This window comes from Saimiri boliviensis, chromosome 17, assembly GCF_048565385.1.
Source record: "Saimiri boliviensis isolate mSaiBol1 chromosome 17, mSaiBol1.pri, whole genome shotgun sequence".
In the NCBI taxonomy this organism is placed as follows: Eukaryota; Metazoa; Chordata; class Mammalia; order Primates; family Cebidae; genus Saimiri; species Saimiri boliviensis.
In genome coordinates, this window is record NC_133465.1 from 29,622,961 (window position 1) to 29,650,588 (window position 27,628).

General features: G+C 38.4%; 1 protein-coding gene across 3 annotated transcripts in view; it reads right to left on the reverse strand.

Moving 5' to 3' along the window:
- Nucleotides 1-27,628, reverse strand: part of TAOK1 (TAO kinase 1) — a 171,517-nt gene that overhangs the window by 48,409 nt on the left and 95,480 nt on the right. For all 3 annotated transcript variants that reach the window (XM_074388433.1, XM_039476870.2, XM_074388432.1), the window contains exons 7-11: nucleotides 26,565-26,678; nucleotides 20,136-20,227; nucleotides 10,731-10,824; nucleotides 7,837-7,918; nucleotides 1,945-2,112 (exon numbers count right to left, since the gene is read on the reverse strand). In XM_074388433.1, the coding sequence (XP_074244534.1) occupies nucleotides 1,945-2,112; nucleotides 7,837-7,918; nucleotides 10,731-10,824; nucleotides 20,136-20,227; nucleotides 26,565-26,678 (550 nt within the window). The remainder of the gene's footprint in view (nucleotides 1-1,944; nucleotides 2,113-7,836; nucleotides 7,919-10,730; nucleotides 10,825-20,135; nucleotides 20,228-26,564; nucleotides 26,679-27,628) is intronic.

Sequence of the window (27,628 nt, forward strand, 5' to 3'; positions counted from 1 at the left end):
AATTCCTAACTATTCTTGTGTAAACTAACAATTACACATTATATTATTTCAAATGACAATCATAAGAAAACAGGCAGCCTGTAGTATATGGGCACCAACGTTACAGTAGTCTTACCATACCAGAATTCTGTAAGATATGCAGAATTTAATAAAATACAGACATATATATATATATATATATACATATATGGACATATCTTATATCCCTAGCCTAACAAAGATGTTGTTAATGATTTACCTACATAGAATTTTATTCATTTCACAACTTTATTAAAGTATTTCACATACCTGAAATAATCCCAATTTTCTAGTGACTGCCATTAAGAACTAAAAAAAAAAAAAATCCCCAAATCAAAAATTGTAAGTTTAGAAAGTCTTATATTTGACTGTTCGTTAATTATTTAGTGATATTTAAAAAAAAAAAAAAGAAACTATTTTTCATGGTTTCAGAATGCAAAGTGGTCTCTCTCAATGGAAAGCAAAAGAAAAGAATAAAATTTTTGGAATTCTGCCAGGGGCAAAGAAGAAACAAAATATTTAGAGAAAAAATAGTTTTACACATAATTTACTTTATATTTCTTCATGAGGAAGTTTGTAACACTTCCATAGCAAATCTGCATTTCCATTCTCCCTGAGAGATAACACAGAAAGAACTTGGCCTTGAGAGTAAAAGAGGTTATGAATTTGAACCCATGTTCCTCTATCTACAGTGAGCAACTTAATGATTCTCAGCCATGCTTTCCTCGTCTGTAAAATGAGTATTTTAGAATAGTGTAGGCTGGGTGCAGTGGCTCACACTTGTAATCCCGGCACTTTGGGAGGCTGAGGCAGACAGATCACTTGAGGCCAGGAGTTCAAGAACAGCCCGGCCAACATAGTGAAACCTTGTGTCTACTAAAAATAAAAAAAATTAGTTGGGTGTGATGGCACATGCCTGTAGCCCCAGCTACTCAGGAGGCTGAAGGGGTAAAATCACTTGAACCTAGGAGGTGGAGGTTGCAGTGAGCTGAGATCGTACCACCTCCAAACTGGGCTACAGAGCAAAACCCTATCTTACAAAAACAAACAAAACCAGTGTAGATAGAATGAAATCAAGTTTCCTTGGTGACAAAGTAGAATGCCTAGAAACTTTCTCATGACTTCTGAGAGAGTACATCCAACCTTCAGATTCTGTAATTTCAAGAACTTCTAAAAGCACATCACATGGAACTGGACAATCAGTCAAAAAAGGGTTCAGGCCGGGCACAGCGGCCCATGCCTGTAATCCCAGCACTTTGGGAGGCCAAGGTGGGTGGACCACATGAGGTCAGGAGTTCAAGACCAGCTCTGCCACGTGGTGAAACCCCATCTCTACTATAAAAAAAAAAAAAAAAAAAAAAAAACCAACCCACACAACAAAACAAACATTAGCCAGGTGTGGTGGTATGTGCCTGTAATCCCAGCTAATCGGGAGGTTGAGGCATGAGAATCACTTGAACCTGGGAGGCAGAGTTTGCAGTGAGCCGAGATCATGTCATTGCACTTCAGCCTAGGCAACAAGAGCAAAACTCCATCTCAAAAAAAAAAAAAAAAAAAAAAAAAGGGTGGGGTGGTTCAGTGGCCAAGAAATTAGAGAAGGACTAGATTAAACAAAGGTGAACAGGTTTCTTTAATAAAGAACCTTCACTATGACAACATATAGCATAAAGGGGTTGGATTTAAAACATGCGATCTAACATGATTAAAAAGAGTTTAAACAAAAAAAAATTTTTTTTTCTTATTTTTCCAAGAAAAAAGGACCTTCCCCCCCACCTCCCTCACCCAACTGGGATTCTATAGGACCAGTGTTAAGAAACTACAACCTGGAAACTCTTGGTATATAAGGTATATTATGGCAGGGCAAGCTGCATAAGGAAAGAAACCAATAGAGAAAACTCAACATTGGAGTCATTTTTAATCTATTACCTCTTCTTCTTCCTGTGCTTCTACTGCTGGTCCATTATGTGCCTCCTGGAAAAGTAGTTTTTTCATCTTTCGATATTGCAGATTGTCCAGCTCTCTTACTGCATCCTTTGTCCTCTGAATGAGATCTATTAACACAGTTTCAGGGCGCTCCCGAAGAACAAACATGTGCTAAATAGAGTAGAAGGTAAAAGCCTGATTTTCTTTTTTTCTTCAATTAATGCCAATGTACTCCTTCTCAGACCCTACAGATAATATCCTATGACAGATAATGCATATAATCTATAGCTAAATAATTCTGTTAAATTTCTATTTATAAAATTATAACTTACATACATGTACTCTGTATATAAGTACTCCTGTACATTTTATAAAACTGGAACATAATTTTTTTTCTTTATTTTGAACATATTTTTGTTGGCCAACTAAAAATGCAGAGTTAAAATAATTGAAGGGTTGGTGGGGCACGGTGGCTCACGCCTGTAATCCCAGCACTTTGGGAAGCTGAGGCGGGTGGATCACGAGGTTAAGAAGAGTTCAAGACTAGCCTGACCAACATGGTGAAACCCCATCTCTACTAAAAATATATAAATTAGCTGGGCATGGTGGTGCATGCCTGTAATCCCAGCTACTTGTGAGGCTGAGGTAGGAGAATTACTTGAACCGGGACCTGGGAAGCAGAGGTTACAGTAAGCCAAGATCACGCCACTGCATGCACTCCAGCCTGGGCTATATCTCAAAAAAAAAAAAAAAATTGAAGGGTCTAAACACTAAGAATTAAGCCCAATCAAAGCTTTCAAGGTTTACATATTCTAAGAACTGATGATTTCATAAAAAAAACATGTTCAGTTCTAAGTCATATTAGGTTTCAACAGGAATGTATTTAGTGATGGTGAATTATGAAAGACGAACTTAGGTATTATGGGTTTCTTTATATGCTGCATGAACAATATTCTTCATAAAATACTAACAGGGATTAAAAGCCATTAAATTATTACTGCTTTTTATAACCTAGCATTTAATATAATTTAACTTTATCAAATACAAAAAGTAGAAAAAACAATTCCACCATTATGATGATCACTATTACACTGTAACATACTTCTTTTCAGAAATTTTCTATGTATAAAATTTGTTTTGTAGATATATAGTTAGCATGTATATTCCAGAAAGACATATCCAGCCATCCCTTGAGTTCCATGAGATATCTTTGAATTCTTAGACAACTTTTACCTTCTTTGTTAGCTCAAATTTATTTCTTCTTTATGCAAAGAGTTGTAACTATGAATCATAGCCCACTGCAACCTTAAACTTCTGGACTCAAGCAATCCTCCTACCTCAGCCTCTCAAGCAGTTATGACTACAGGTATGCACCACCATTTCCGGCTAATATTTCTTCTTTTGGTGGGGGTGGTAGAGACAGGGTCTTGCTATGTTGCCCAGGCTGGTCTTGAACTCCTGGCCTCAAGTGACCCTCCCAGCTTGTCCTCCCAAAGCACTGGGATTACAGGCATGAACCACTGCGCCCAGCCTCATACAATATTTTATTCCATTTTCAGTCATAAGTATTATTATTTTAGCTGGGCGCAGTGGCTCAGACCTGTTATCACAGCGCTTTGAGAGGCCAAGGCAGGAAGATCACTTGAGGTCAGGAGTTCAAGACCAACCTGGCCAATATAGTGAAATCCTAAGAATATTAAAAATTAGCAGGGCGTGGAGGTGTAGGCCTGTAATCCCAGCTACTCAGAAGGCTGAGGCATGAGAATCACTTGAATCGAGGAGGTGGAGGTTGCAGTGAGCTGAGATCATGTAACTGCACTCCAGCCTGGGTGACAGAGCAAGACTCTGTCTCTGAAACAAAAAATTAATAATTATTATTTAAAACCCATAAACATAATGCCTGTAGAATATTTCATCAAATGTTTGTGACCGAATTATTTAAACATTACTCTAATTTGGGGCAGCTATTTCCAATTTTTAATTACATGATAAATAGCTTCATACATTAAAAATTTTTTATTAATTTTTTTTCTTTATGATGGACTGCAACAGAAATGTAATTAGGCCAAAAGATAAGAAGCTCATTACAAATATTTCCTATCATTTCAAATAGGGCTGTGATAATACATACTAGAGGCCAGGCAAATGAATATTATTAATATATGCAGACTTAGGATCTAATCACCAAATATTAGTGGGCTGGGTTACTACTACGTGAGTTAGAAAGGCTTCTTTTCCTTATATTTGGCAAATGTAAGAAGCCAGTCACATTCTTCCTTTTTACAACATTGTCTTCCTCTTTCTTTCCTTTTTTTTTTCTTTTTTGGGGACAGAATCTCATTCTATTGCCCAAGCTAGAGTGCAGTGGTGCAATCTTGGCTCACTGCAACCTCCGCTTCCAAGGGTTCAAACAATTTTCGTGCCTCAGCCTCCTGAGTAGTTGGGACCACAGGTGTACACCACCACACTCGGCTAATTTTTGTATTTTTAGTATAAATAGGGTTTTGCCATGTTGTCCAGGCTGATCTCAAACTGCTGACCTCAAATGATCCGCCCATCTCAGCTTCCCAAAGAGTTGGGGTTACAGGCATGGGCCACCGTGCCTGACCTACTATTTACAATATTGTCTTATCCAAAAACATAAAACCTTGTATTTCTTTTCTTTTTTTTTTTTTTTTTTTTTTTGAGACGGAGTTTCGCTCTCGTTACCCAGGCTGGAGTGCAATGGCGCGATCTCGGCTCACCGCAACCTCCGCCTCCCGGGTTCAGGCAATTCTCCTGCCTCAGCCTCCTGAGTAGCTGGGATTACAGGCACACGCCACCATGCCCAGCTAATTTTTTGTATTTTTAGTAGAGAAGGGTTTCGCCATGTTGACCAGGATGGTCTCGATCTCTCGACCTCGTGATCCACCCGCCTCGGCCTCCCAAAGTGCTGGGATTACAAGCTTGAGCCACCGCGCCCGGCCAAAAACCTTATATTTCTAAGTTTCACTGTTTGTTAGATTTTGCTTTTTTTTTTGAGACAAGAGTCTTACTCTGTTGCCCAGGCTGGAGTGCAGTGGCACGATCTCGGCTTACTGCAACCTCCGCCTCCTAAGGAGCTGGGACTACAAGCACGTACCACCATGCGTAGTTTTGTTTTGTTTTTAAAGTAGAGACAGGGTTTAACCATGTTGGCCAGGCTGGTCTTGAACTCCTGACTTCGTGACCTGCCCACGTCAGCCTCCCAAAGTGCTGGGATTACAGGCGTGAGCCACCGTGGCCGGCTGCTTATTTTTTTTTAACCAATATAATTCCCAGCTATATTAACGCTTCTGCTAGCTACTATGAGTGCCTATTTATTCAGGCTTTCATTTCTTAAAAGACGAGTAAGCTTACTGCCCGGTATTTCTCAACCATTACTGAAATTTTGCATGGTTTTTCTGTACACTGTGGGTGCAAATAATACTGCTGAATATATATGTGATCCTTTCAAATTAATTTGTGGCTTTAACTGATGTGTCAGTGAAAATAAACTGAACTTGCTTGAATTTCTAAGACATTAGTGTAAATATAGTTTACTTAATCTTTTTCTTTTTTTTTTTTTTTTTGAGATGGAGTCTCACTCTGTCACCCAGGCTGGAGTGCAGTGGCTCACTGCAACCTCTGCCTCCAGTTCAAGCGATTCTTCTTCCTCAGCCTCCTGAGTAGCTGAGATTATAGGTGCACGCCACTACGCCCAGCTAATTTGTGTATTTTTAGTAGAGATGGGGTTTCACCATCTTGGCCAGGCTGGTCTCGGTCTCCAGCTCCTAACCTTGTGATCCACTTGTACCTCGGCCTCCCAAAGTGCTGAGATAACAGGTGTGAGCCACATGGCCCAGCCAGTTTACTTAAATCTTATAGTGAAAGATTAAAAAGATTCCTTGGGGTCCCAAAAAGAGAGAGTCAAATCCTACTTATCAATGTCTAATGTAGATATTTTAAGAACTATGATAAAGTCAACAATATTACTATTGCTATTAATAAGACAACCCTCAAATGAAATAATTTTTTTTTTTGTTGTTGTTACGGAGTTTCGCTCTTGTTACCCAGGCTGGAGTGCAAAGGCACGATCTCGGCTCACCGCAACCTCCGCCTCCTGGGTTCAGGCAATTCTCCTGCCTCAGCCTCCTGAGTAGCTGGGATTATAGGCATGCGCCACCATGCCCAGCTAATTTTTTGTATTTTTAGTAGAGACGGGGTTTCACCACATTGACCAGGATGGTCTCGATCTCTTGACCTCGTGATCCACCCGCCTCGGCCTCCCAAAGTGCTGGGATTATAGGCTTGAGCCACCGTGCCCGGCCTGAAATAATTTTTTAAGACCAGAAAGCATACACAAATCATGTATTTAAATTAGTTAACCAAGTCTGCTGAAAACTGAATAGAACTCACATATTTTTAAAATATTTCATTGCTAAGTTAGAAAAATATATCTCCAAATAAGGAAACAGAAGTATTATTTTCAAGCTCCTCTTCTCCCACATGTAATGTAAATACATTCATGTTATATATCTTGCTTTCACATTATATTAATATTGGACAGATCAATATATTAAGTGCGGCAGATCTAAAAATTAAGCAAAAGCCTGGGCATGGTGGCTCACACCTATAATCCCAGCATTTTGGGAGGCCTAAGGTGGGCAGATCACAAGGTTAAGAGTTTGAGACCAGCCTGGCCAGTATGGTGAAACCCCGTCTCTACTAAAAATACAATAATTAGCCAGGCATGGTGGCAGGCACCTGTAGTCTCAACTATTTGGGAGGCTAAGGCAGGAGAATTGCTTGAACCAGGGAATTGGAGGTTGCAGTGAGCTGAGATTGGGCCATTGCACTCCAGCCTGGGTAACAAAGCGAGACTCTGTCTCAAAAAAAAACAAAAACAAAAACAAATCAAGCAAAACGTTAAACTATGTTTTATCAACTCTGAAATAAGACACTATTCCACATGAATTAAAATTTATAACTCATAAACATATTCTTGCACATATAAGTATTTAGCTATTTGAATACTTGGCTATATATTTAGACACGGTAAAAGCAGCTAATCAATTTGAAAAAAAAATTTTTTTAATTTAGTATCTATAAAAAAAGAAAAAAAAAATTTAGTATCTAAGAAAAGTTCCCAGAAACAACAGTATAAAAAACAAGTATTTCAGTAAAAACTAGTAGAGTTACTTAATCCTAATTCAGAATCATATAATAAAACACATTCTTTACAATCATTTCTTAGGGGTAAGAACAAATTTAAAGTATAATAGAACTGGTGGCTCACGCCTGTAATCCCAGCACTGAGAGGCTGAGTCAGGTGAATCATGTGAGCCCAGGAATTCGATACCAGCTTCGGCAATGTGGCAAAACCCTGTTTTTACCACAAACACAAAAATTAGCCAGGTATAGTGGTGTCTGTAGTCAGTATAGTGGGAGGCTGAGGTGGGAGGATCGCTTGAGCCTTGTGGTCAAGGCTGCAGGAGTCGTGATTGTGCCACTGCACTCCAGCCTGGGTGACAAAGTGAGACCTTGTCTTTTTTTTTTTTTTTTTTTTGAGACGGAGTTTCGCTCTTGTTACCCAGGCTGGAGTGCAATGGCACGATCTCGGCTCACCGCAACCTCCAACTCCTGGGCTCAGGCAATTCTCCTGCCTCAGCCTCCTGAGTAGCTGGGATTACAGGCACGCGCCACCACGCACAGCTAGTTTTTTTGTATTTTTAGTAGAGACGGGGTTTCACCATGTTGACCAGGATGGTCTCGATCTCTCGACCTCGTGATCCACCCGCCTCGGCCTCCCAAAGTGCTGGGATTACAGGCTTGAGCCACCGCGCCCGGCCGAGACCTTGTCTTAAAATAAAATAAATAAACTATAATAGAACTGACCTTTAAAAGTTCCTCTGATGTAGGACGATCTTGAGGGATTTTCTGGAGGCAAGAATCTACAAAGTTTCGAAAATAATCAGACCTATTGTAAAGGAAAGTATCAAGTGAACACATTGCTATTTCCTTTAAAAATACATCCACAAATCAAGGCAAGTGCCTACTGGTGGGAGGGGGAATGGAAAGGGAATTCTTAAAAAAAAGCAGAGACTATATAGTTTCATGTAAGTCTATGAAAATCTATGGAAAGCAACCAAGGAATGGTTACCATTTTCTAAAGATAAACTCACACAGATAACTTTTAAAATCCTGCTCCTATATATTTACATATCACAACTCATACTACATTGAGGCAGAATGAGGGAAGCCTATCTACTTTTTATTTTTACATTCAAATCCAAGATAACATTCCTTTCCATATCCCTTTTCTTTTCCTCTTTGCTAAGCCTTCCTTATAATAAGCTCTTTCTTACTATAAGACCTCTTATAATAAGCTTTCTTGGCCAGGCGCTGTGGCTCATGCCTGTAATCCTAGCACTTTGAGAGGCCGAGGTGGGTGGATCACCTGAGGTCAGGAGTTCAAGACCAGCCTGACCATCATGGTGAAACCCCATCTTTATTTAAAAAAAAAAAAAAAAAAAAAAAAAGCTTTCTTACAATAAGCTCTTTCTTATTTGCCCCTTGGATCGTCTTCTATATAGCACGTTTCAGAATATCACTCTATCTGCTCTGAAGAGAACATTTTTATACCTGAGTATTTGGTGCCCCTGAGCAAATGGATATGACTTCCATTAAACCTAGAAAACCAATTAAGATATTTTTAAAAGCCAGACGAAGTGGCTCACTCCTGTAATCCCAGCACTTTGGGAGGCTGAGGCGGGTGGATTACCAGAGGTCAGGAGTTGGAGATCAGCCTGACCAACATGGAGAAAATCCCTTCTCTACTAAAAATACAAAATTAGCCAGGTGTCGTTGAGGGCTCCTGTAATCCCAGCTACTCGGGAGGCTGAGGTAGGAAAATCACTTGAACTCAGGAGGCAGAGGTTGTAGTAAGCCAAGATTGCACCACTGCACATGAGCAAAACTCAAGTCTCCAAAAAAAAAAAAGGTATTTTTAAAAACATTAGAAGTCTGTAACACATTATTATACAGTGTTATTGACAAGAGTTCAATAAGTAAGGCAGTAAATAATTACTCCGTCAATGTTTGTCTCTAATATTCAAATAAGATTTTAAGTTCCTTGTAGGCAAAAATTCTTTTATAAATCCCCAAGTCTCAAACACAGTCTGTGTTCAATCTATTTATTACTTATATGTAACAGATATGGTTTCAGTGTTTTTGTTTTCTCCAAAATGAATACTGAAACTTAATCTCCAATGCGACAGTGTCGGGAGGTGGGGCCTAATGGTGTTCAGGTCATGAGGATTAATGCTGCTATAAAAAGGACTTGTGGGAGAGGGTTCTCTCTCTCTCCTGTTCTTTGCCATGTGAGGACACAATGCTTCTCCCCTCCGAAGGATGAAGAGTTAAAGGCACTATCTTGGAAGCAGGAGGACCAGGGCCTAATCTGCCAGTGCCTTCATCCTGGACTTCCCAGCCTCCAGAAAGTGAGAAATAAATGTCTGTTCTTTACAAATTACCTAGCCTCTGATATTCTGTTATAGCAGTGCAAAATGTACTAAAGCATACCATAACACTAAACTCAATGTCAAAAGATTCATTCTGTATAATTCTAAACACAGAGTTATAGAGAAATAATCTTTTGGCACAGAATTTTAGCATTATTCGTTTAGTAGAGTTATACGGCATATTTTTTTTTTTTTTTGAGACGGATTTTCGCTCTTGTTACCCAGGCTGGAGTGCAGTGGCGCGATCTCGGCTCACTGCAACCTCCACCTCCTGGGTTCAGGCAATTCTCCTGCCTCAGCCTCCGAAGTAGCTAGGACTACAGGTGTGCGCCACCATGCCCAGCTAATTTTTGTATTTTTAGTAGAGATGGGGTTTCACCATGTTGACCAGGATGGTCTCAATCTCTTGACCTTGTGATCCACCTGCCTTGGCCTCCCAAAGTGATGGGATTATAGACATGAGCCACCGCACCCAGCCATATGGCACATTCTTAAGTGGCAAAGACTCATATCAATATGCCATAATTATGTAATCTTTAAATAATTTAGTATCCCTAATTTATATATCTGTGAATTTCAAAGTATTTATTAAATACGCTAGACATTCCCCTAGAATTTATCAAATGCTAGATACACCTGAGGAATTAATTTTCTACTACAACTTTCTACTGTTGATAGAAATACTAGTTTTCTAAAATTGTGAATCTGTTGTCCATAAACCTCTTTACATAAATAAACTACATTTTATCAAATCAAGGAAGCCCTAGAAGGAATATCAGATAAAAATGAGTAACAAATATTATAATTAGAGTGATCCCAAAATTTTTAATTACCTGGTAATTTTGATAAAGTCAAATAATTTTACCTATATTTTTATATCACATAAATTATAAACCACCCTCCAATCAAATAGCACTATAGGTTGTAATAATACATATATTTTAGTTATAAAATATTGATGTTTAAATTTATTAATTAGGATTATATACTCCTAAATTTAAAGGAAAAGTGAAATATAAATTCTTATGAAGATGAATACTTTCTGCATTCATGTGACATCATTCATCCTTTTCTGAACTGTTATACATATGCTATGAAATGGAGACACGACAAAGGATATATACAATATTTAAAAGGATAAAATAACATTTTAATATCTTATAAGGTGATACATTTTACCTAATTGAAATTAAATCATTTTGGTAACAGATTAGGAAAAAGCATTTCATTTATTCAACATTGAGCAATATATATCTTAACAATACTCACCATTCATTAGACTGTAGTGTAGGGGATTCATTTTGGGCTATGTGATATAAGGCACTCATTGCATTCATATTAAATAAAGGAGGCTTTCTTTCCGCTGTAAAAGAAACATTCCTGTTAAAATATGTGCCAAGGTACTTAAGTACTGGTCACAATTTTTTTTAAAAAAGGATTTTATTTTGAAACAGTCTTAAACTTACCCAAAAAACTGCAAGTAGAGTTCAAAGAGCTTTTTTTCTTTTTCTTTTTTTTTCCTGAGACAGGGTCTTGCTCTGTCACCCAGGCTGCAGTGCAGTGGCACAATCTCAGCTCACTGCAGCTTTGACCTCCTGTGCTCAAGCAATCCTCCCACCTCAGCCTCCCAAGTAGCTGGGACCACAGGTGTGCACCACCATGCCCAATTGATTTTTGTATTTTCTGTAGAGATGGGGTTTCACCATGTTGCTCAAAATAGTATTAACTCTTGAGCTCAAGCAATCCTCCCAACTTGGTCTCCCAAAGTGCTGAGATTATAGGCATCAGTCGCCATCCCCATCCCGCCTCAAAAAACTTTTTCAGGTGAATCAATTGAAAACAAATTGCTAATCTGATGCCTCACCATCCTTAATATATACCCGAGAGTGTATTTCCTATAAAGAACGTTTTCCTAAGGAACCACAGTACATCCATTAGATCAGGCCATTTAATAGCAATACATGACTATCATCTAATTCCCAAACTACATTCAAGTTTCATTCAAGTGTCCCAGTAATATCCTGAGTAGCAATAGTGAGCTTTGAGCACTGGCAATCTTCAAGGAATGTGTTCACTGTATCCAAGTTGTCAAACTTATTGACATAAAATGGTTCATATTTCCCCATTACTCTTTTAATGTCTGTAAAACCTGTAGTGATTATCATCTCTTACTTCTGATATTGGAAATTTGTGTCTTCTCTCTTTTTTTTGTGATTAGTTTGGCTAGAGGTTTAACAACGTTTTTGATCTCAGATTTCCAGTTTTTGGTTACATTGATTTTCTCTGTTGTTTCTCAATTTTCTATTCAACTGATTTCTGCTTTGATCTTTATTATCCTCTACCTTCTGCTTATTTTGTGTTGACTTTACTCTTTGTTTCAGTTTATATATATATATGTGTGTGTGTATGTATTTTATTGTACTTTAGATTCTGGGGTACATGTGCAGATCATGCAGGATTGTTGCATAGGTACATACATGGCAATGTGGTTTGCTGTCTCCATCCCCCCATTACCTGTATCTGGCATTTCTCCCCATGTTATCCCTCCCCAACCTACCTACCTCCTGCTGTCCCTCCCCTAATCCCCCCAACAGACCCCAGTGTGTGATGCTTCCCTCCCTGTGTCCATGTGTTCTCACTGTTCAACACTTGACTATGAGTGAGAACATGTGGTGTTTGATTTTCTGTTCTTGTGTCATTTTCCTGAGAATGGTTTCCAGATCCATCCATGTCCCTACAAAGGACACAAATTCATAGTTTTTTATGGCTGCATAGTATTCCATAGTGTATATGTGCCACATTTTCCTTGTCTAGTCTATCATCGATGGGCATTTGGGTTGGTTCCAGGTCTTTGCTATTGTAATCAGTGCCACAATGAACATACGTGTGCATATGTCTTTATAACAGAACAATTTGTAATTCTTTGGATATATACCCAGTAATGGGATTGCTGGGTCAAACGGGAATTTCTATTTTTAGGTCCTTGAGGAATCACCACACTTATCTTCCACAATGGTTGAACTAATTTATACTCCCACCAACAGTGTAAAAATGTTCCTATTTCTGCACATCCTCTCCAGCATCTGTTGTCTCCAGATTTTTTAATGATCGCCATTCTAACTAGTATGAGATGGTATCTCAATATGGTTTTGATTTGCATCTCTCTAATGACCAGTGATGATGAGCATTTTTTCTTTTATTTATTTATTTTATTGCATTTTAGGTTTGGGGGTACATGTGAAGAACATGCAAGATTGTTGCATAGGTACACACGTGGCAGTGTGATTTGCTGCCTTCCTCCCCATCACCTATATCTGGCATTTCTCCCCATGCTATCTCTCCCCAACTCCCCACCCCCGGCTGTCCTTCCGCTATTTCCCCTCAACAGACCCCAGTGTGTAGTGAACGAGCATTTTTTCATGTTTGTTGGCCTCATATATGTCTTCTTTTGAAAAGTGTCTGTTCATGTCCTTTGCCCACTTTTGAATGGGTTTGTTTTTTTCCTGTAAATCTGTTTTCATGCTTTGTAGATTCTGGACATTAGCCCTTTGTCAGAGAGGTAAATTGCAAAATTTTTTTCCCATTCTCTTCGTTGCCGGTTCACTCTAATGATTGTTTCTTTTGCTGTACAGAAGCTCTGAAGTTTAATTAGATCCCATTTGTCTATTTTAGCTTTTGCTGCTGTTGCTTTTGGTGTTTTAGTCATGAAGTTCTTGCCTATGCCTATGTCCTGAATGGTTTTGCCTAGGTTTTCTTTTAGGGTTTTTATGGTGTTAGGTCTTATATTGAAGTCTTCAATCCATCTGGAGTTAATTTTAGTTTAAGGTGTCAGGAAGGGGTCCAGTTTCTGTTTTCTGCATATGGCTATTCAGTTATCCCAACACCATTTATTAAACAGGGAATCCTTTCCCCATTGCTTGTTTTTGTCAGGTTTGTCAAAGATCAGATAGTTGTAGATGTGTGGCGTTGCCTCTGAGGCCTCTGTTCTGTTCCATTGGTCTATATCTCTGTTTTGGTACTAGTACCATGCTGTTTTGATTACTGTAGCCTTGTAGTACAGTTTGAAGTCAGGTAGCATGATGCCTCCGGCTATGTTATTTTTGCTTAGGATTGTTTGGCTATGTGGGCTCTCTTTTGGTTCCATATGAAGTTTAAGGTGTTTTTTTCCAGTTCTGTGAAGAGGGTCATAGGTAGCTTGATGGGGATAGCACTGAATCTATAAATTACTTTGGGCAGTATGGCCATTTTTAGTTTCTTAAGGTAAAAATTGAAGTCATGACTTTGACAAATCGAAGTACAGTTGCCCTTCTCAATCTGTGGGTTCTGCATCCACAGACTGAACCAACCAACTGAAATATTTCAACCACAAACTGAAAATGCTTGGGGAAAAATAATAAAAATAACAATACAAAAATAAAAATAAAAATTTTTAAGACAACTACTTACATGGCATTTATAGAGATTATTTAAAGTATTTGGGAGGATATGTACAGGTTATATGCAGAAACTACACCATTTTATATGAGCCTTAAGCATCTGCACTTTTTGTTATCTGTGGGGGTTCTGGAGCCAGTTCTCTGAAGGTACTGAGACATATGGGACTTTAGAATGTCCCTCAGTTTGAGTTTTTCTGACATTTCCTATTATTAGAGTTAGGCTAAACACTTTTGGCAGGAATATCACAGAGGTAATGCTATAATTTGCTTACTGTATCCTATGAGGTGTCACATGACTTTGAGAAGTTCTGTTACTGATGGCATTCACTTTGATCACTTAAGGCCCATGTCTGCCAGTCTTCTTCATGATAAAGTTTTTCTTTTCTCCTTTGTAATTATTAAGCATTTTGTAAGACAGTACTCTGAATCTACATCAATATTCTGCTTCTCATAAAACTTTCAATTTTATTCTTTTATTTATTTATTGTATAGAGTCACAGATTTTTATTTTATTTAATAAGTTATAATCTATCATTTATCTTGATGTTCAAATTGTCTCATATTTGAGCAGTAGAAACCTTTTTAAGCTCACTTGTGTCTTCTGGACATGCCCCATTATTCCTTGGTTACTTTCTTGCTTTCTGGTACACTCAGATGTCCTAGCCTCATTTTGTACTTTCCCTAGCCCAGACCCTGGATCAATCATTTCTCCAAAGGGCTGTTGTGCTAGGTGTGCTTACTGCTACTTGGGTGTCACTGCTCTCAGACATGCTCAATGAACAGGGTTGGGAATATATACAGGTATATAATTTATATACCTGTGTGTACAAATACATGATAAAATATTTTTATTTAAAAACAATAAATCCACTACAATATTTCGAATTCGAATCCAACACCACAGTGTTTATTCTAGCTTTCTCCCTGCATATTTGTGAAGTCCTTCTCTGACAATGAGAAACCCTGCTCTCATTATCCTTTATATACATATATGTATATTTGTGTGTATTATATACACACAGACATACATATTTATTTATTTTGAGACAGAGTCTTGCTCTGTTGCCTAGGCTGGAGTGCAGTGGCACAATCTCAGCTCACTGTAACCTGCACCTCCCAGGTTCAAGCAATTCTCCTGCCTCAGCCTCCTGAGCTGGGACTACAGGCATGTGCCACCATGCCCGGCCAATTTTTTTTTTAGTAGAGACAGTGTTTCACCATGTTGACCAGGCTGGTCTTGAACTCCTGACCTCAGGTGATCTGCCCGTCTCAGCCTCCCAAAGTGCTGGGATTATAGCATGAGCCACCATACCCGGCCCTCAATATATTTTCCTATTTGATAAATTCCTCCTATGTAACCAATATCCTATCTTTGTGACTATCTTCTCTCCTCTTAAGAAGATGCCTTCCTTTCCCTGTTCAAATTCTGAATCCCCATTCCATTTCACCCTAAGTCTTTTAAATGGTATGCCATCAATATATCAAACCAGAACATATCTTTTTAATCTTGTCATTCACTATTAAATTAGAAATCTCTCAATTTTATCAAAGAACATTAAACTTAGCTAAAAATCACAGAAGAGATTCACCAAATTTACAATCTGTTAGACTCTTATAAATTCAAATAACATTTTTTTTTCTTGAGACAGAGTCTCAATCTGTCACCCAGACCAGAATGCAGTGGTGTGATCTCAGCTCACTGCAACCTCTAGTTCCCAGGTCCAAGAGATTCTCCTGCCTCAGCCTCCCAAGTAGCTAGGAATACAGGGATGTACCACCAAACCCAGCAAATTTTTGCAGTTTTAGTATAGATGAGGTTTCACCAAGTTGGCCAGGCTGGTCTAAAACTCCTGACTGCAAGTGATTCACCCGCCTTGGCCTCCCAGAGTGCTGGGATTACAGGTATGAGCCACTGCACCTGGACAAATATTTTCTATCTCAAATTCTTATAAGCTACTACTAAACTTTTTTCATTTTTTGAGGTAAGGTCTTGCCTTGTCACTCAGGCTGGAGTGCACTGGAGCAATCTTAGCTCACCACAACCTTAACCCCTTTGGCTCAAGTGATCTTCTCACCTCAGCCCCCCAAACGGCTGGGACTACAGGCGCATGCCACCACACCCAACTAATTTTTTTTAAATTTTTTGTAGAGACGGGGTTTCTCCATGTTGCCCAGGTGAGTCTCCAACTCCCAGGCTCAAGTGATCTTCCCATCTTGGCCTCCTAAAGTGCTGGGATTAGATGCATGAGCCATCACTTAGAGATACTATTCCTTGTTATCTTGTGCACATTTCTAAAATGTCTCTACCAATAATTTGGATTGCTTTTGCAAAATTAATACCTCCAAAACTCAAGAGGAAATTAGATGAAACTGAGATAGAAAAAAAGAATGGTCTAGAAAGTAAATCTCAGAAGCAATGTCCAATAATAAAATTTCCAGAGAAAGAGTTCAAATTATATACACTTATACAGAAGAGTGATCATCAAAAGGTTAGATAAATGGGTTCAAATGTTACTATTTTCATTTATTCCTGTCAATGGGAAGAAGGACTTTGTGTCCTTTTGTTGCCTGTATTATTTTAATTTAATTAATTTGTTTTTTTAAAAGGGTCTCACTCTGTCACCCAGGCTGAGGTATAGTTGCATAAACATAACTCACTGCAGCCTCAAACTCCTGGACTAAAGGGCATCCTCTCACCTCAGCCTCCAGAGTAGCTGGGACTACAGGCGTGAGGCTACCATGCCCAGCTAATTGTTCTTGGTTTTGGTAGAGATAAGGTCCTGCTGTGCTGCCCAGGCTGATCTCAAACTCCTGGCTTTAAGCAATCCATCCGCCTTGGCCTCCCAAAGTGCTAGAATTACAAATGTAAGCCACTGTACCCAGCTGAGAGTAGAACGATGGATAATTTATTTTCTTTTCACTCCTTTTGTATTTCTACAATTTTACATCCTAGACATTTAATTAAAAATGGTAAATTATATTTTTATGAAGATGATTATATAATCATGCAGCTTGAACAACAAAGAATCTTCATCAGATTAACTATAAAGAAACACATAAACCCGCTCATAAAAAGCTATGTATTATAAGATTTCTTGGCATTAAGACATAACCAAGTAATTTCAACCTTTGTGACACTAAAGCATGAAAGAGTCATATTGATTCACAACTACGTTTATCAAGACCAATAACAGTATAACTGATGTAAATTTTTTCTCTTACCTATACTGTAAGAAAATAGTTTGCTTTAATTTGCTATCCTTAACTCTTCCAAAGTAGAAAAGCATATTATAATAAATGTGTCCCAAGACTAAATCTAATTTGTATTGAAAATCATACCTCACATCTGTAATCCCAGCACTTTGGGAGGCTGAGATGGGTGGATCACCTGAGGTCAGTAGTTGGAGACCAGCCTGGCCAACATGGTGAAACCCCATCTCTACTAAAAATGCAAAAATTAACTGGGCATGGTGGCTGGTGCCTGTAGTTCCAGCTACTCGGGAGGCTGAGGCAGGAGAATACCTTGAACCCAGAAGTTGGAAACTGCAGTGAGCCAAGATTGTGCCACTGTACTCCAGCCTGGGTGACAGAGCGAATTTTTTAAAAAGAAAGAAAAGAAAATCATACCTCTAGACCTGTGTTATCTAACAGGGTAGCTAACTAGCCACATGGGACTATTTAAATGCTAATGTATTTAAATGAAACCTTAGAAAATTCAGTCCTTTAGCTGAAAAGCCACAGATACAGAACAACTTCTTTCACTGCAGAAAGTTTTCCTGGCCTTTTTTACTTTAGATCTTTTACCTAGAACCATAATCAGGCTTAAAATATAGTGCTACTTTAGATCTCTGAGTTCGAACCATAATCAGACTTAGCACTTCAAAATATTCAAAACATTTATAAGTAAAATGTTTACAATTATTATGAAAGATTATAAAAGCAAAGATACCAAATAAATGCCTAAAATTCTAAAATATTATTTCAAATATTTTACCCACGTAAACTTATTTAAAGGCAGTCACATCTAAAGTTGCTTTATTATAAGTATAAAAACTTCTTTTGTGAAGGAACTCTGTTTTATGAACTAGAATAAAAAGAAGCTAGAAATAAGAAGTCATTTCACAGAAACTAGAGTTTAGGTAGATTTTGTTCTAAGCCGAACAATGAGCCAACAAATAACTTCTAATCAAATAAATCTTAAAATGTATCCGTGAAATCGAACAGGTCCATTAATGCAATTTCACTATCACTGAGGAGCACATATATGCACCAGCCAGCTTTAAGAATGTAAAAGGAGGCCGGGCGCAGTGGCTCAAGCCTGTAATCCCAGCACTTTGGGAGGCTGAGGCGGGTGGATCACAAGGTCAAGAGACCGAGACCATCCTGGTCAACATGGTGAAACCCTGTCTCTACTAAAAATACAAAAAAATTAGCTGGGCATGGTGGTGCGTGCCTGTAATCCCAGCTACTCAGGAGACTGAGGCAGGAGAATTGCCTGAACCCAGGAGGCGGAGGTTGTGGTGAGCCAAGATGGCTCCATTGCACTCCAGCCTGGGTAACAAGAGTGAAACTCTGCCCCCCAACCCAAAAAAAGAATGTAAAAGGACCCCTTGAGCAAGGAGTACATTAACCAGCTTCTCTACATGTATATCTAGGCTTCTTAAGAAATTAATTAGGATCTCTAGGTAGGAAAAAGAATCATAGGTAAACGTAGAGATTAGCGTTTAAGACACTTAAAGGTACTTTCAAATGAAGAAACAGTTTTGCAAACTTCAAATTAAGGCAAAGAAATCATGAGAATGACATTATGGTAATCTCCAAATCTGTTTGTTGATGTTGTTAAACTACAAAACAAACAGGAGGATGTAGAGCTTGAAGGCAGTAGCTAACATGAATTCCAACAAAACTGAAAATACTAAGATTACATTTTAGGAAAAAAACTGGACTGCAAGGTAGTCTGGTTATAAAAGAAATCATAACATTAATCTACTGTGTAATCATAAGCAAGATTATACCTTTATTTTAATTCATTTTCCCTATTTGTTTTAGATAACTACTGACAAACTCAGGTAGATAATGATTAATCAAAATTACCAATGGATTTTACTTTTAAAGTATTATTTTCCATCCTTGGTCACTCCTTTTAGAAGGGTTTAGGCAGTGCTGTGGCTCATGCTTGAAATCCCCCCACTGCGGGAGGCCAAGGCAGGAGGATAGCTTGAGCCCAGGAGTTCGAGAGCAGCCTGAGCAACATGGCGAAATCCTGTCTCTGCTAAAATACAAAAATTAGTCTCACATGGTGGTGTGCGCCTGTAGTCCCAGCAATGTGGGAGGCTGAGGTGGAAGGATTGCTTGATCACAGGAAGCAGAGGTTAGAGTAAGCTGAGATTGCACCGCTGCACTCTAGCCTGGGCAACAGAACAAGACCCTGTCTCAAAAGTAAATAAATAAATAAACTTTAATGCAATACTTTTATGAGAAGATAAAAAGGAAAAGACTATTGGACTGGTAGACTTCCACTGGGAAATCCAGAGCAAGAAGATGGGCAGCATTTTCAATTACAGTGACAGTTTACTGGCTCACACAAGTTATGATGGCCTACTGTTTTTAGCACAGTTACATTTATGAGCAACTGAACCAAATATGTGCATAAAATCAAACCGCTACAGGAAATTGAGTCCAATCTCTCTCCCTCACTGCAAGACCCTGCTACAGTGATCCATATATCTATCATCATGGCCCCTGCTGAATAAAGTCAGCCTTACCATCTTAAAAAAAAAAAAAAAACTGTTACAAAACAGTATATAGATATGCAGTCTGACATCTAATTTCATCCCTAATTCAAAGTAAAAAAAAAAAAGTAATAACTATGCCAGCTAGTTATGAATGCTTTACAGAGCTGCTGTAGATGGTAAATCCAGTAATCACAAACATATTCTAGGTGATTAACAAATACTCATTAATGTCAGACATAGATTCCTCAAAATTAAAACCACAGTAAAATTATTTTAGATATAATGGAACAGAGCAAATATATCTAACAGAGCAAATATAATATACCTAACCCTAATATATATAAAAATTATCAGATAACCAAAGTGAAAACCTCAATAAATATATTGCCCACCTTATAAAGTGACATAGAAGATAAAAATCTGTAATTTTTACACATCGGTACAGAAATTGAGGTAAAACATTGATTAAAACTTAATCCATAGTAATGAAGAACAATGCTTACCTAGTTCAATACATGTTATTCCAAGAGACCACACATCTACTTTGCCATCATACTGTCCTTCATCCATGGCTAAAATTACTTCTGGGGCCATCCTAGAACAAAATGTTCACTTAAATTAAAGTTTGTTTTTTTGTTTTTTTTTTTTAAGTATACTATTCTTTGAGAATGTAACGGTTATCTACATGGAGGTCACCGGTTTGAATTCTAGCCAATATATCTGAACATAAGAATTTTTATAATGGGAACTAAGTCTATTACAGGTTGTGAGGTAAATATTTAGCAATGCATATATAGTGTGAGATTTATTCTCACCACCTGTCATTATCATGTAACAGCCACCCCAAAAGAAGGAGGCACCCAAGGCAGGATTATATTCTGCATCTGCTCAAGTTTGCAGATTATAATACTGATTCATATCCTTTAGGCCAGTGGTTCTCAAATATTTTGGTCTCAGGATCTCATTACAAAAGTCTAATTTTGGGCCAGGCATGGTGGCTCATACCTGTAATCCCATCATTTTGGGAGGCCGAGGTGGGCGGATCAGAGGTTAAGAGTTTGAGAGGTTAAGAGTTTGGTTTAACATGATTAAACCATTTTTGTATTTTTATATTCTCTACTAACAATACAAAAATTAGCTGGGTGTGGTGGCGGGCTCCTGTAATGAGCTACTCAGGAGGCTCAGGCAGGATAATCACTTTAATCCGGGAGGCAGAGGTTGCAGTGAGCCGAGATCACACCACTGCACTCCAGCCTGGGTGAAGAATGAGATTCTGTCTCCAAAAAAAAAGTCTAATTTTTGCATAAAAGATTGAATTTTACTATTGGCAACAAATATTGTCAGTTGTTTTCCTTGAAGTTACAAGCTCATGTCATTTATTAAAGAAAATTACCTGCCACAATAACCAAGACTGAATAATCACAGTTTGTGTCTTTCTTTCAAATAAAAATGGTGTTCCATGATAAAAATGGCTAGGGCAGCTTACAACTCAATCACACAATTAACAATCTTACGGGTATCTTATTTGTAAATTAAGCACTAATTCATGTCTTCAACTAGTGTCCCACATTCTTTTTAAAATTTTTTAATTTTTTTTTTTTTTTGAGACAGGGTCTCACTCTGTCACCCAGGCTGGAGTACAATGGCTTGATGTCAGCTCACTGCAACCTCTGCCTCCTAGGTTCAAGTGATTCTCCCACCTCAGCCTTTCAAGTAGCTGAGAGTACAGGTGTGGGCCAATACGCCTGGTTAATTTTTGTATTTTCTGGTAAAGATGGGGCTTCACCATGTTGACCAGGCTAGTATCAAACTCCTGACCTCAAGTGATCTGTCCGCCCCAGTCTCCCAAAGTTCTGGGATTACAGGCATACACCACTGCATCTGGCCAAGTCTAACATTCTTGATGGTACTTTACCTTACACTTCATTTGTATTTCATGTTAAACATAGACACACACTTAAAACGGCTGCTGACTGCTTTAATAAGATTATTACCAAGTACTCCCAGATTCTGTGTGTGTGTGTATACGCATTTATGTATGCAAGACATATATATGTATCCAGTTCTTGTGTTCTAATCATACTGTACACAAATTAACAAACATGTAAATAAAGTAAACTTTCAATAGTCAATAACTATTGGTGCTTCACAATTATTCTTTTAAGATGTTGAAGTTTGGGAAATCACTAAGTTAAGTAAAGTTAAAGAAGTGCCTTTTCTGTTTTTCTGCAACAAAACCAAAAACAGACAAATGGGACCTAACTAAGCTAAATGGCTTCTGCACAGCAAAACCATCTATCAACACAGTCAACAGACAACCTACAGAATGGGATAAAATATCTGCAAACTGCATCTGACAAAAGACCAATATCCAAAATCTATAAGGGGGTTAAAAAGTAGACAAAGCGCCTGGCACAATTGCTCACACCTGTAATCACAGCACTCTGGAAGGCCGAGACGAGTGGATCACAAGGTCAAGAGTTCAAGACCGGCCTGGCTAATATGGTGAAACCCCGTCTCTACTAAAAATAAAAAAAAATTAGCCAGGTTTTGTGGCACATACCTGTAGTCCCAGCCAGGGATTGAGGCAAAGGAACTGCTTGAACCTGGGTGGCAGAGGTTGCAGTGAGCCAAGATCATGCCACTGCACTCTAGCCTGGGTGACAGAGTGAGACTCTGTCTCAAAAAAAAAAAAAAAAAAGAAAAAGTGGATAAAGGATATTAGCAAGATATTCTCAAAAGAAAACATACAAGTGGCCAACAGACATGAAAAAATGCTCAGTATCACTAATCGTCAGAGAAGAGCAAATCAAAACCACACTGAGATAGCCACTCATACACTGTTGGTGGGATTGTAAATTAGTTCTGCTCCTGTGGAAAGCACTTTGGAGATTTCTCAAATAAGTAAAAACAGAATTACCATTTGACTCAGCAATCCCAATTACTAGGTACATACCCGAAGGAAAATAAATTGTTCTACTGAAAAAATACCCGTACTCATGTTTATCACAGCACTATTCACAAGAGTAAAGACACAGAATCAACCTTAGTGCTCATCAACACTGACTGGATAAAGAAAATGTGGTAAAAGGCTGGGCACCATGGCTTACACCTGCAATCCTAACACTTTGGGAGGCCAAGGCAGGTGGATTGCCCAAGCTCAGGAGTTCAAGAACAGCATGAGAAACATGGCAAAATCCCATGTCTATAAAAAATGCAAAAATTAGCCAGGGTGGTGGTGTGTGCCTGTAGTCCCAGCTACTCAGGAGGCTACTGTGGGATGATCGCTTGAATTCGGGAAGTTGAGGCTGCAGTGAGCTGAGAGCATGCCACTGCACTCCAGCCTGGGTGACAAAGTGAGACCTTGTCTCAAAAAAAAGAAAAAGAAAATGTGGTACATATACATCATGGAATCCTACATAGCCAAAAAAAAAAAAAATGAAACCATGTCCTCTGCAGCAACATCAGTGTAGCTGGAGGCCATTATCCTAAGTGAATTAACACAGAAACAGAAAATCAAATACTGCATGTTCTTGCTTATAAATGGGAGCTAAACACTGCATATAAAAAAAGGAACAGATATGTGGACTCCAAAAGAGGAGAGGGAGTGAGCGGGACAAGGTATGAACTTCCTAATCGGTACTATGTGCACTCTTTGGGTAAAGAGTTCAATTGACACTCAAACCTCAGCATCACGCGATACACTGACATAACAAAACTGCACATGTACCGCCCAAATCTAAAATTTTAAATAAATATTTTTCTCTGGTATTTGAAAATAATGTGAATGCTATGCCTAATTGTCAAGAATGTTATCCATTTGTTTATCTGATTAACTAGACAGACTTTATAACAAAATTACTTAACACTCTTTCCAAAAAAGGTATTTTTTGTATTTTTCATTGAAGGACTTTCCAGGGCCTTTTAATTATCTTTTCTATGTTAATTTTCTTTTTGAGACAGGTCTCACTGTTGCCCAGGCTGGAGTGTAGGGACATGATCATAGCTCACTGCAGCAACAACCTTTTGAGCTCAAGCACTCCACCTGTCTCAGCCTCCTGACTAGCTAAGACTACAGGTGTGTGCCACCATACCTGGCTAATAGTTACTTTTTTTTCTTTTGTCTTTCTATGCTGACCAGGTTGGCACTGAACTCCTGGCTTCAGTAATCCTGCCTCTTTAGCCTCTCAAAGTGTTGGATTACGGGTGTGAGGCAACATGCCCAGCCCAGGGCCTTTTAAAATTTTTTATGTTTTTATTTTTATTTCTGGAGACACAATCTCACTCCATTGCCCAGTCTGGAGTACAGTGGCATGATCAAGACTCACTGCAACCTTGACCTCCTGGGCTCAGGTGATTCTCTCACCTCAGCCTCCCGAATAGCTGGGACTACAAGTGCATGCCACCATGCCTGGCTAATTTTTTGTACTTTTTGTAGAAGCAGGGTTTCACTGTGTTGCCTAGACTGGTCTCAAACTCCTAAGCTCAAGCAATTCACCTGTCTCAGCCTCTCAAAGTGCTGGTATTACAGGCATGAGCCACTGTGCCTGGTTGCCTTTTTAATAGCAAATATTCATCACCAATTTCTAAAAAGGGAAATCATTAAGAACTTTTACTAGCTCAGAAAATCCCCCTCTTTTTGTAAAGGAAGAGTACTTTATCTAGACTAGGGTTCTATGTAAGAAATTTCTGGTCATCTAGAGCAGTAGTCTTCAAATTTTTAAAATTCATTTACCTCCCAGAATTGATAAAAACTATGTATCCCTTGCACATTTTGGGGTTGATATCTACATTTTATATATTTAATGGCTGCAAAAGATATAATGGATAGGATATACAAATACTGTATATTGTATGTATGCTTTAAAGATATTTAAAACTTCGAGATGCAGAATTAGTTTACTCAATTAATTAAAAACAATACCTATATTCACAAAGCTATTGTAACAAAAAAAAAAAAGAAAAAACACTGCCTTATAATATAATCAGCAGAGCCAGACTTCATGGTCATTATCAATTAGACACATATGAATCACTTCCTGTCAGGAAAAGTCCAACTTCAATTTTCTTGTTTCTTTTTTGAGATGGAGTCTCTTTCTGCTACCCAGGCTGGAGTGCACTGGTGCCATCTCGGGTCACTGCAACCTCCGCCTCCCAGGTTCAAGCGATTCTCATGCTTCCACCTCCTGAGTAGCTGGGACTACAGGCATATGCCATCACACCTACCTAATTTAACATCTGGCTAATTTTTGTGTTTTTAATAGAGATGGGGTTTTACCATGTTGGCCAGGCTGGTCTCAAACTCCTGACCTCAGGTGTCCGCCTCGGCCTCCCAAAGTGCTGGGATTACAGGTGTGAGCCACTGCACCTGGCCTCGATTTCAATTTTCACTGCAAAGGCATATGTTAATATGTTCCATGACTACCATCTCAGTTCTATATTCTATACTAGAAAAATAAGAAAGAGGCTGGGCATGATGGCTCATGCCTATAATCCCAGCACTTTGGGAAGCCAAGATGGGCAGATCACTTGAGGTCAGGAGTTCAAGATCAGTCTGGCCAACAAAGTGAATTCCTGTCTCCACTAAAAATACAAAAATTAGCTGGAGGCAGAGTTTGCAGTGAGCTGAGACCATGCCACTTCACTCCAGCCTGGGTGAAAGAGCAAGACTCTGTCTCAGGAAAAAAAAAAAAAAAAGAAGAAGAAGAAAGGGTGGCATGAGAAAGGGGAGAAAAGATAAAGAGGTAACTGATAACAAAAAGGAAGGAATGACTGGAGAGGCACATGAGTTTGTGCCCCAACCCTTCAATATTTCTCATAGATGGTATACATTCTAAAAATTTCTCTCTTCTGTGCCTCTAAGGCATATATATCTCAGAACAATGCGTCACTGTAATATTCAGGATGGGTGAGAAGTCTTTCTTTTATAAAGCAAGAAAAAGGAGCAAGTGGGAAAGAAGGACCTAAGTCACCACTCTCAGCACTTATAAAGAGGATATATATGGAAGTTAAAGATCTGAAAAATTATTTCCTTAAAACTTGTTGATAAATACATAATGAATTATTTATGGAAGAAATAAGATGATGTCTGGGATTTGTTTCAAAAATCTGGGTGGCAAGGGATGAAAAGAGAGCATATAGAGCAGAATTGGCCATGTGATAATGTTGCTGGTTTGGGTGACTGGTATTTAAGTGTGTAATGATGGTATCATTCTTTAGTCTACTTTGATATATGTTCGACAAAATCAACTACTAGTCTTTAAGTAAACTAGTAAACTAGTCTTAAACTGAAGATCAGTGATATATAGTAAATATAATCTCAAGAAAGCATACAAATTAGCATTTAGCATATCTATGTCTGCCCCTACTGAATTTTATTTAATTTTTTTCATTCCCACATCCAACATATGATACAGAGAGTAACAGAAAAGCACAAATGTGCCCAAGACAAAATGAAAACATAGGGAGATGTGGCTGAGCACAGTGGCTCATGCCTGTAATCCCAGCACCTTGGGAGGCCGAGGTGGGCAGATCACGAGGTCAGGAGATCGAGACCATTCTGGCCAACATGGTGAAACCCCATCTCTACTGAAAATAGAAAAATCAGACAGGTGTGGTGGCACACGCTTGTAATCCCAGCTACTCGGGAGGCTGAGGCACAAGAATCACTTGAACCCAGGAGGTGGAGGTTGCACAGTAAGGCACTGCACTCCAGCCTGGCGACAGAGAGAGACTCAACAACAACAACAAAAAAGGAAATATAGGGGGATACAAGGGCAGTATTCTAAATCTATATTTAAAACTAAATATAATGCTTAAAGTAAAATGTTTAAAATAGTATTATATTTCCAGGAAAAGACATCTGAAAAAAGTACAACCACATATTGCTTATTTCAATTATGAGGATCAATACCAGATAGAACTATTCTTACCAATATGGTGTTCCCACAAAGGAATTGGCAGGTGATGCCATGGAAGCAGATCCAAAGTCAGCAAGTTTCACCTGGCCTGGTTCTGTCAGAAGGATATTTCCTGCTTTGATATCTCTAGGTTTAGGGAATAGAGAAAATTACTTTTCTTTCCCTCATTAGATTATGTTTAAAATGATAAAAAAGAAAACAAAAATTCTTAAGACAGAGGAGAAATAAAAATAATTAACTCCTGCAGTAATCTCACAATTGGAATAATGAGAATGAATATTCAAATTAGAAAACAAAAAAACTACAGAATTCAAACAAACATACACTAACAATTTTCTAAAAGAAAAACAGCAGTAAAAAAAGAAAATTAGTTCACTGTAGCATATAGTTGGCATATTTTACTTTCTGTTTATTGGCAGAACCAATGGTATTTAAAAATATATTGTAATTAGCAAGCAACCTCTTCATCATATGTAAGATTTCTGAATATCCATACTTAATGTAAAAACAAAAAAAAGAAAACATAAAAGAACCTTCCTCTCCAAACTTTAAAAAAAAGACTTATTCAAAATAAATAAATAAAGATGTATTCATATCATTTCCAAACTTCAGCATAGTTCTCCCAAATATAAAACAAAACTGAAATATATGGATAATGTAGTATCAATTATCCCAAATTTACTTTCAAACTTACTTTTCTGCAATAGCAAACATACTGTCCATATAACCTAAGAAAATTAGTTATATGTAAGATCGTCTAATTAGCTTTATAATATATACTTAATCTTTCTTTTTTTTTTTTTTTGAGACGGAGTTTCGCTCTTGTTACCCAGGCTGGAGTGCAATGGCGCGATCTCGGCTCACCACAACCTCCGCCTCCTGGGTTCAGGCAATTCTCCTGCCTCAGCCTCCTGAGTAGCTGGGATTACAGGCATGCACCACCATGCCCAGCTAATTTTTTTTTTTTTGTATTTTTTTTTTTTTTTTTTTTTTAGTAGAGACGGGGTTTCACCATGTTGACCAGGATGGTCTCGATCTCTTGACCTCGTGATCCACCCGCCTCAGCCTCCCAAAGT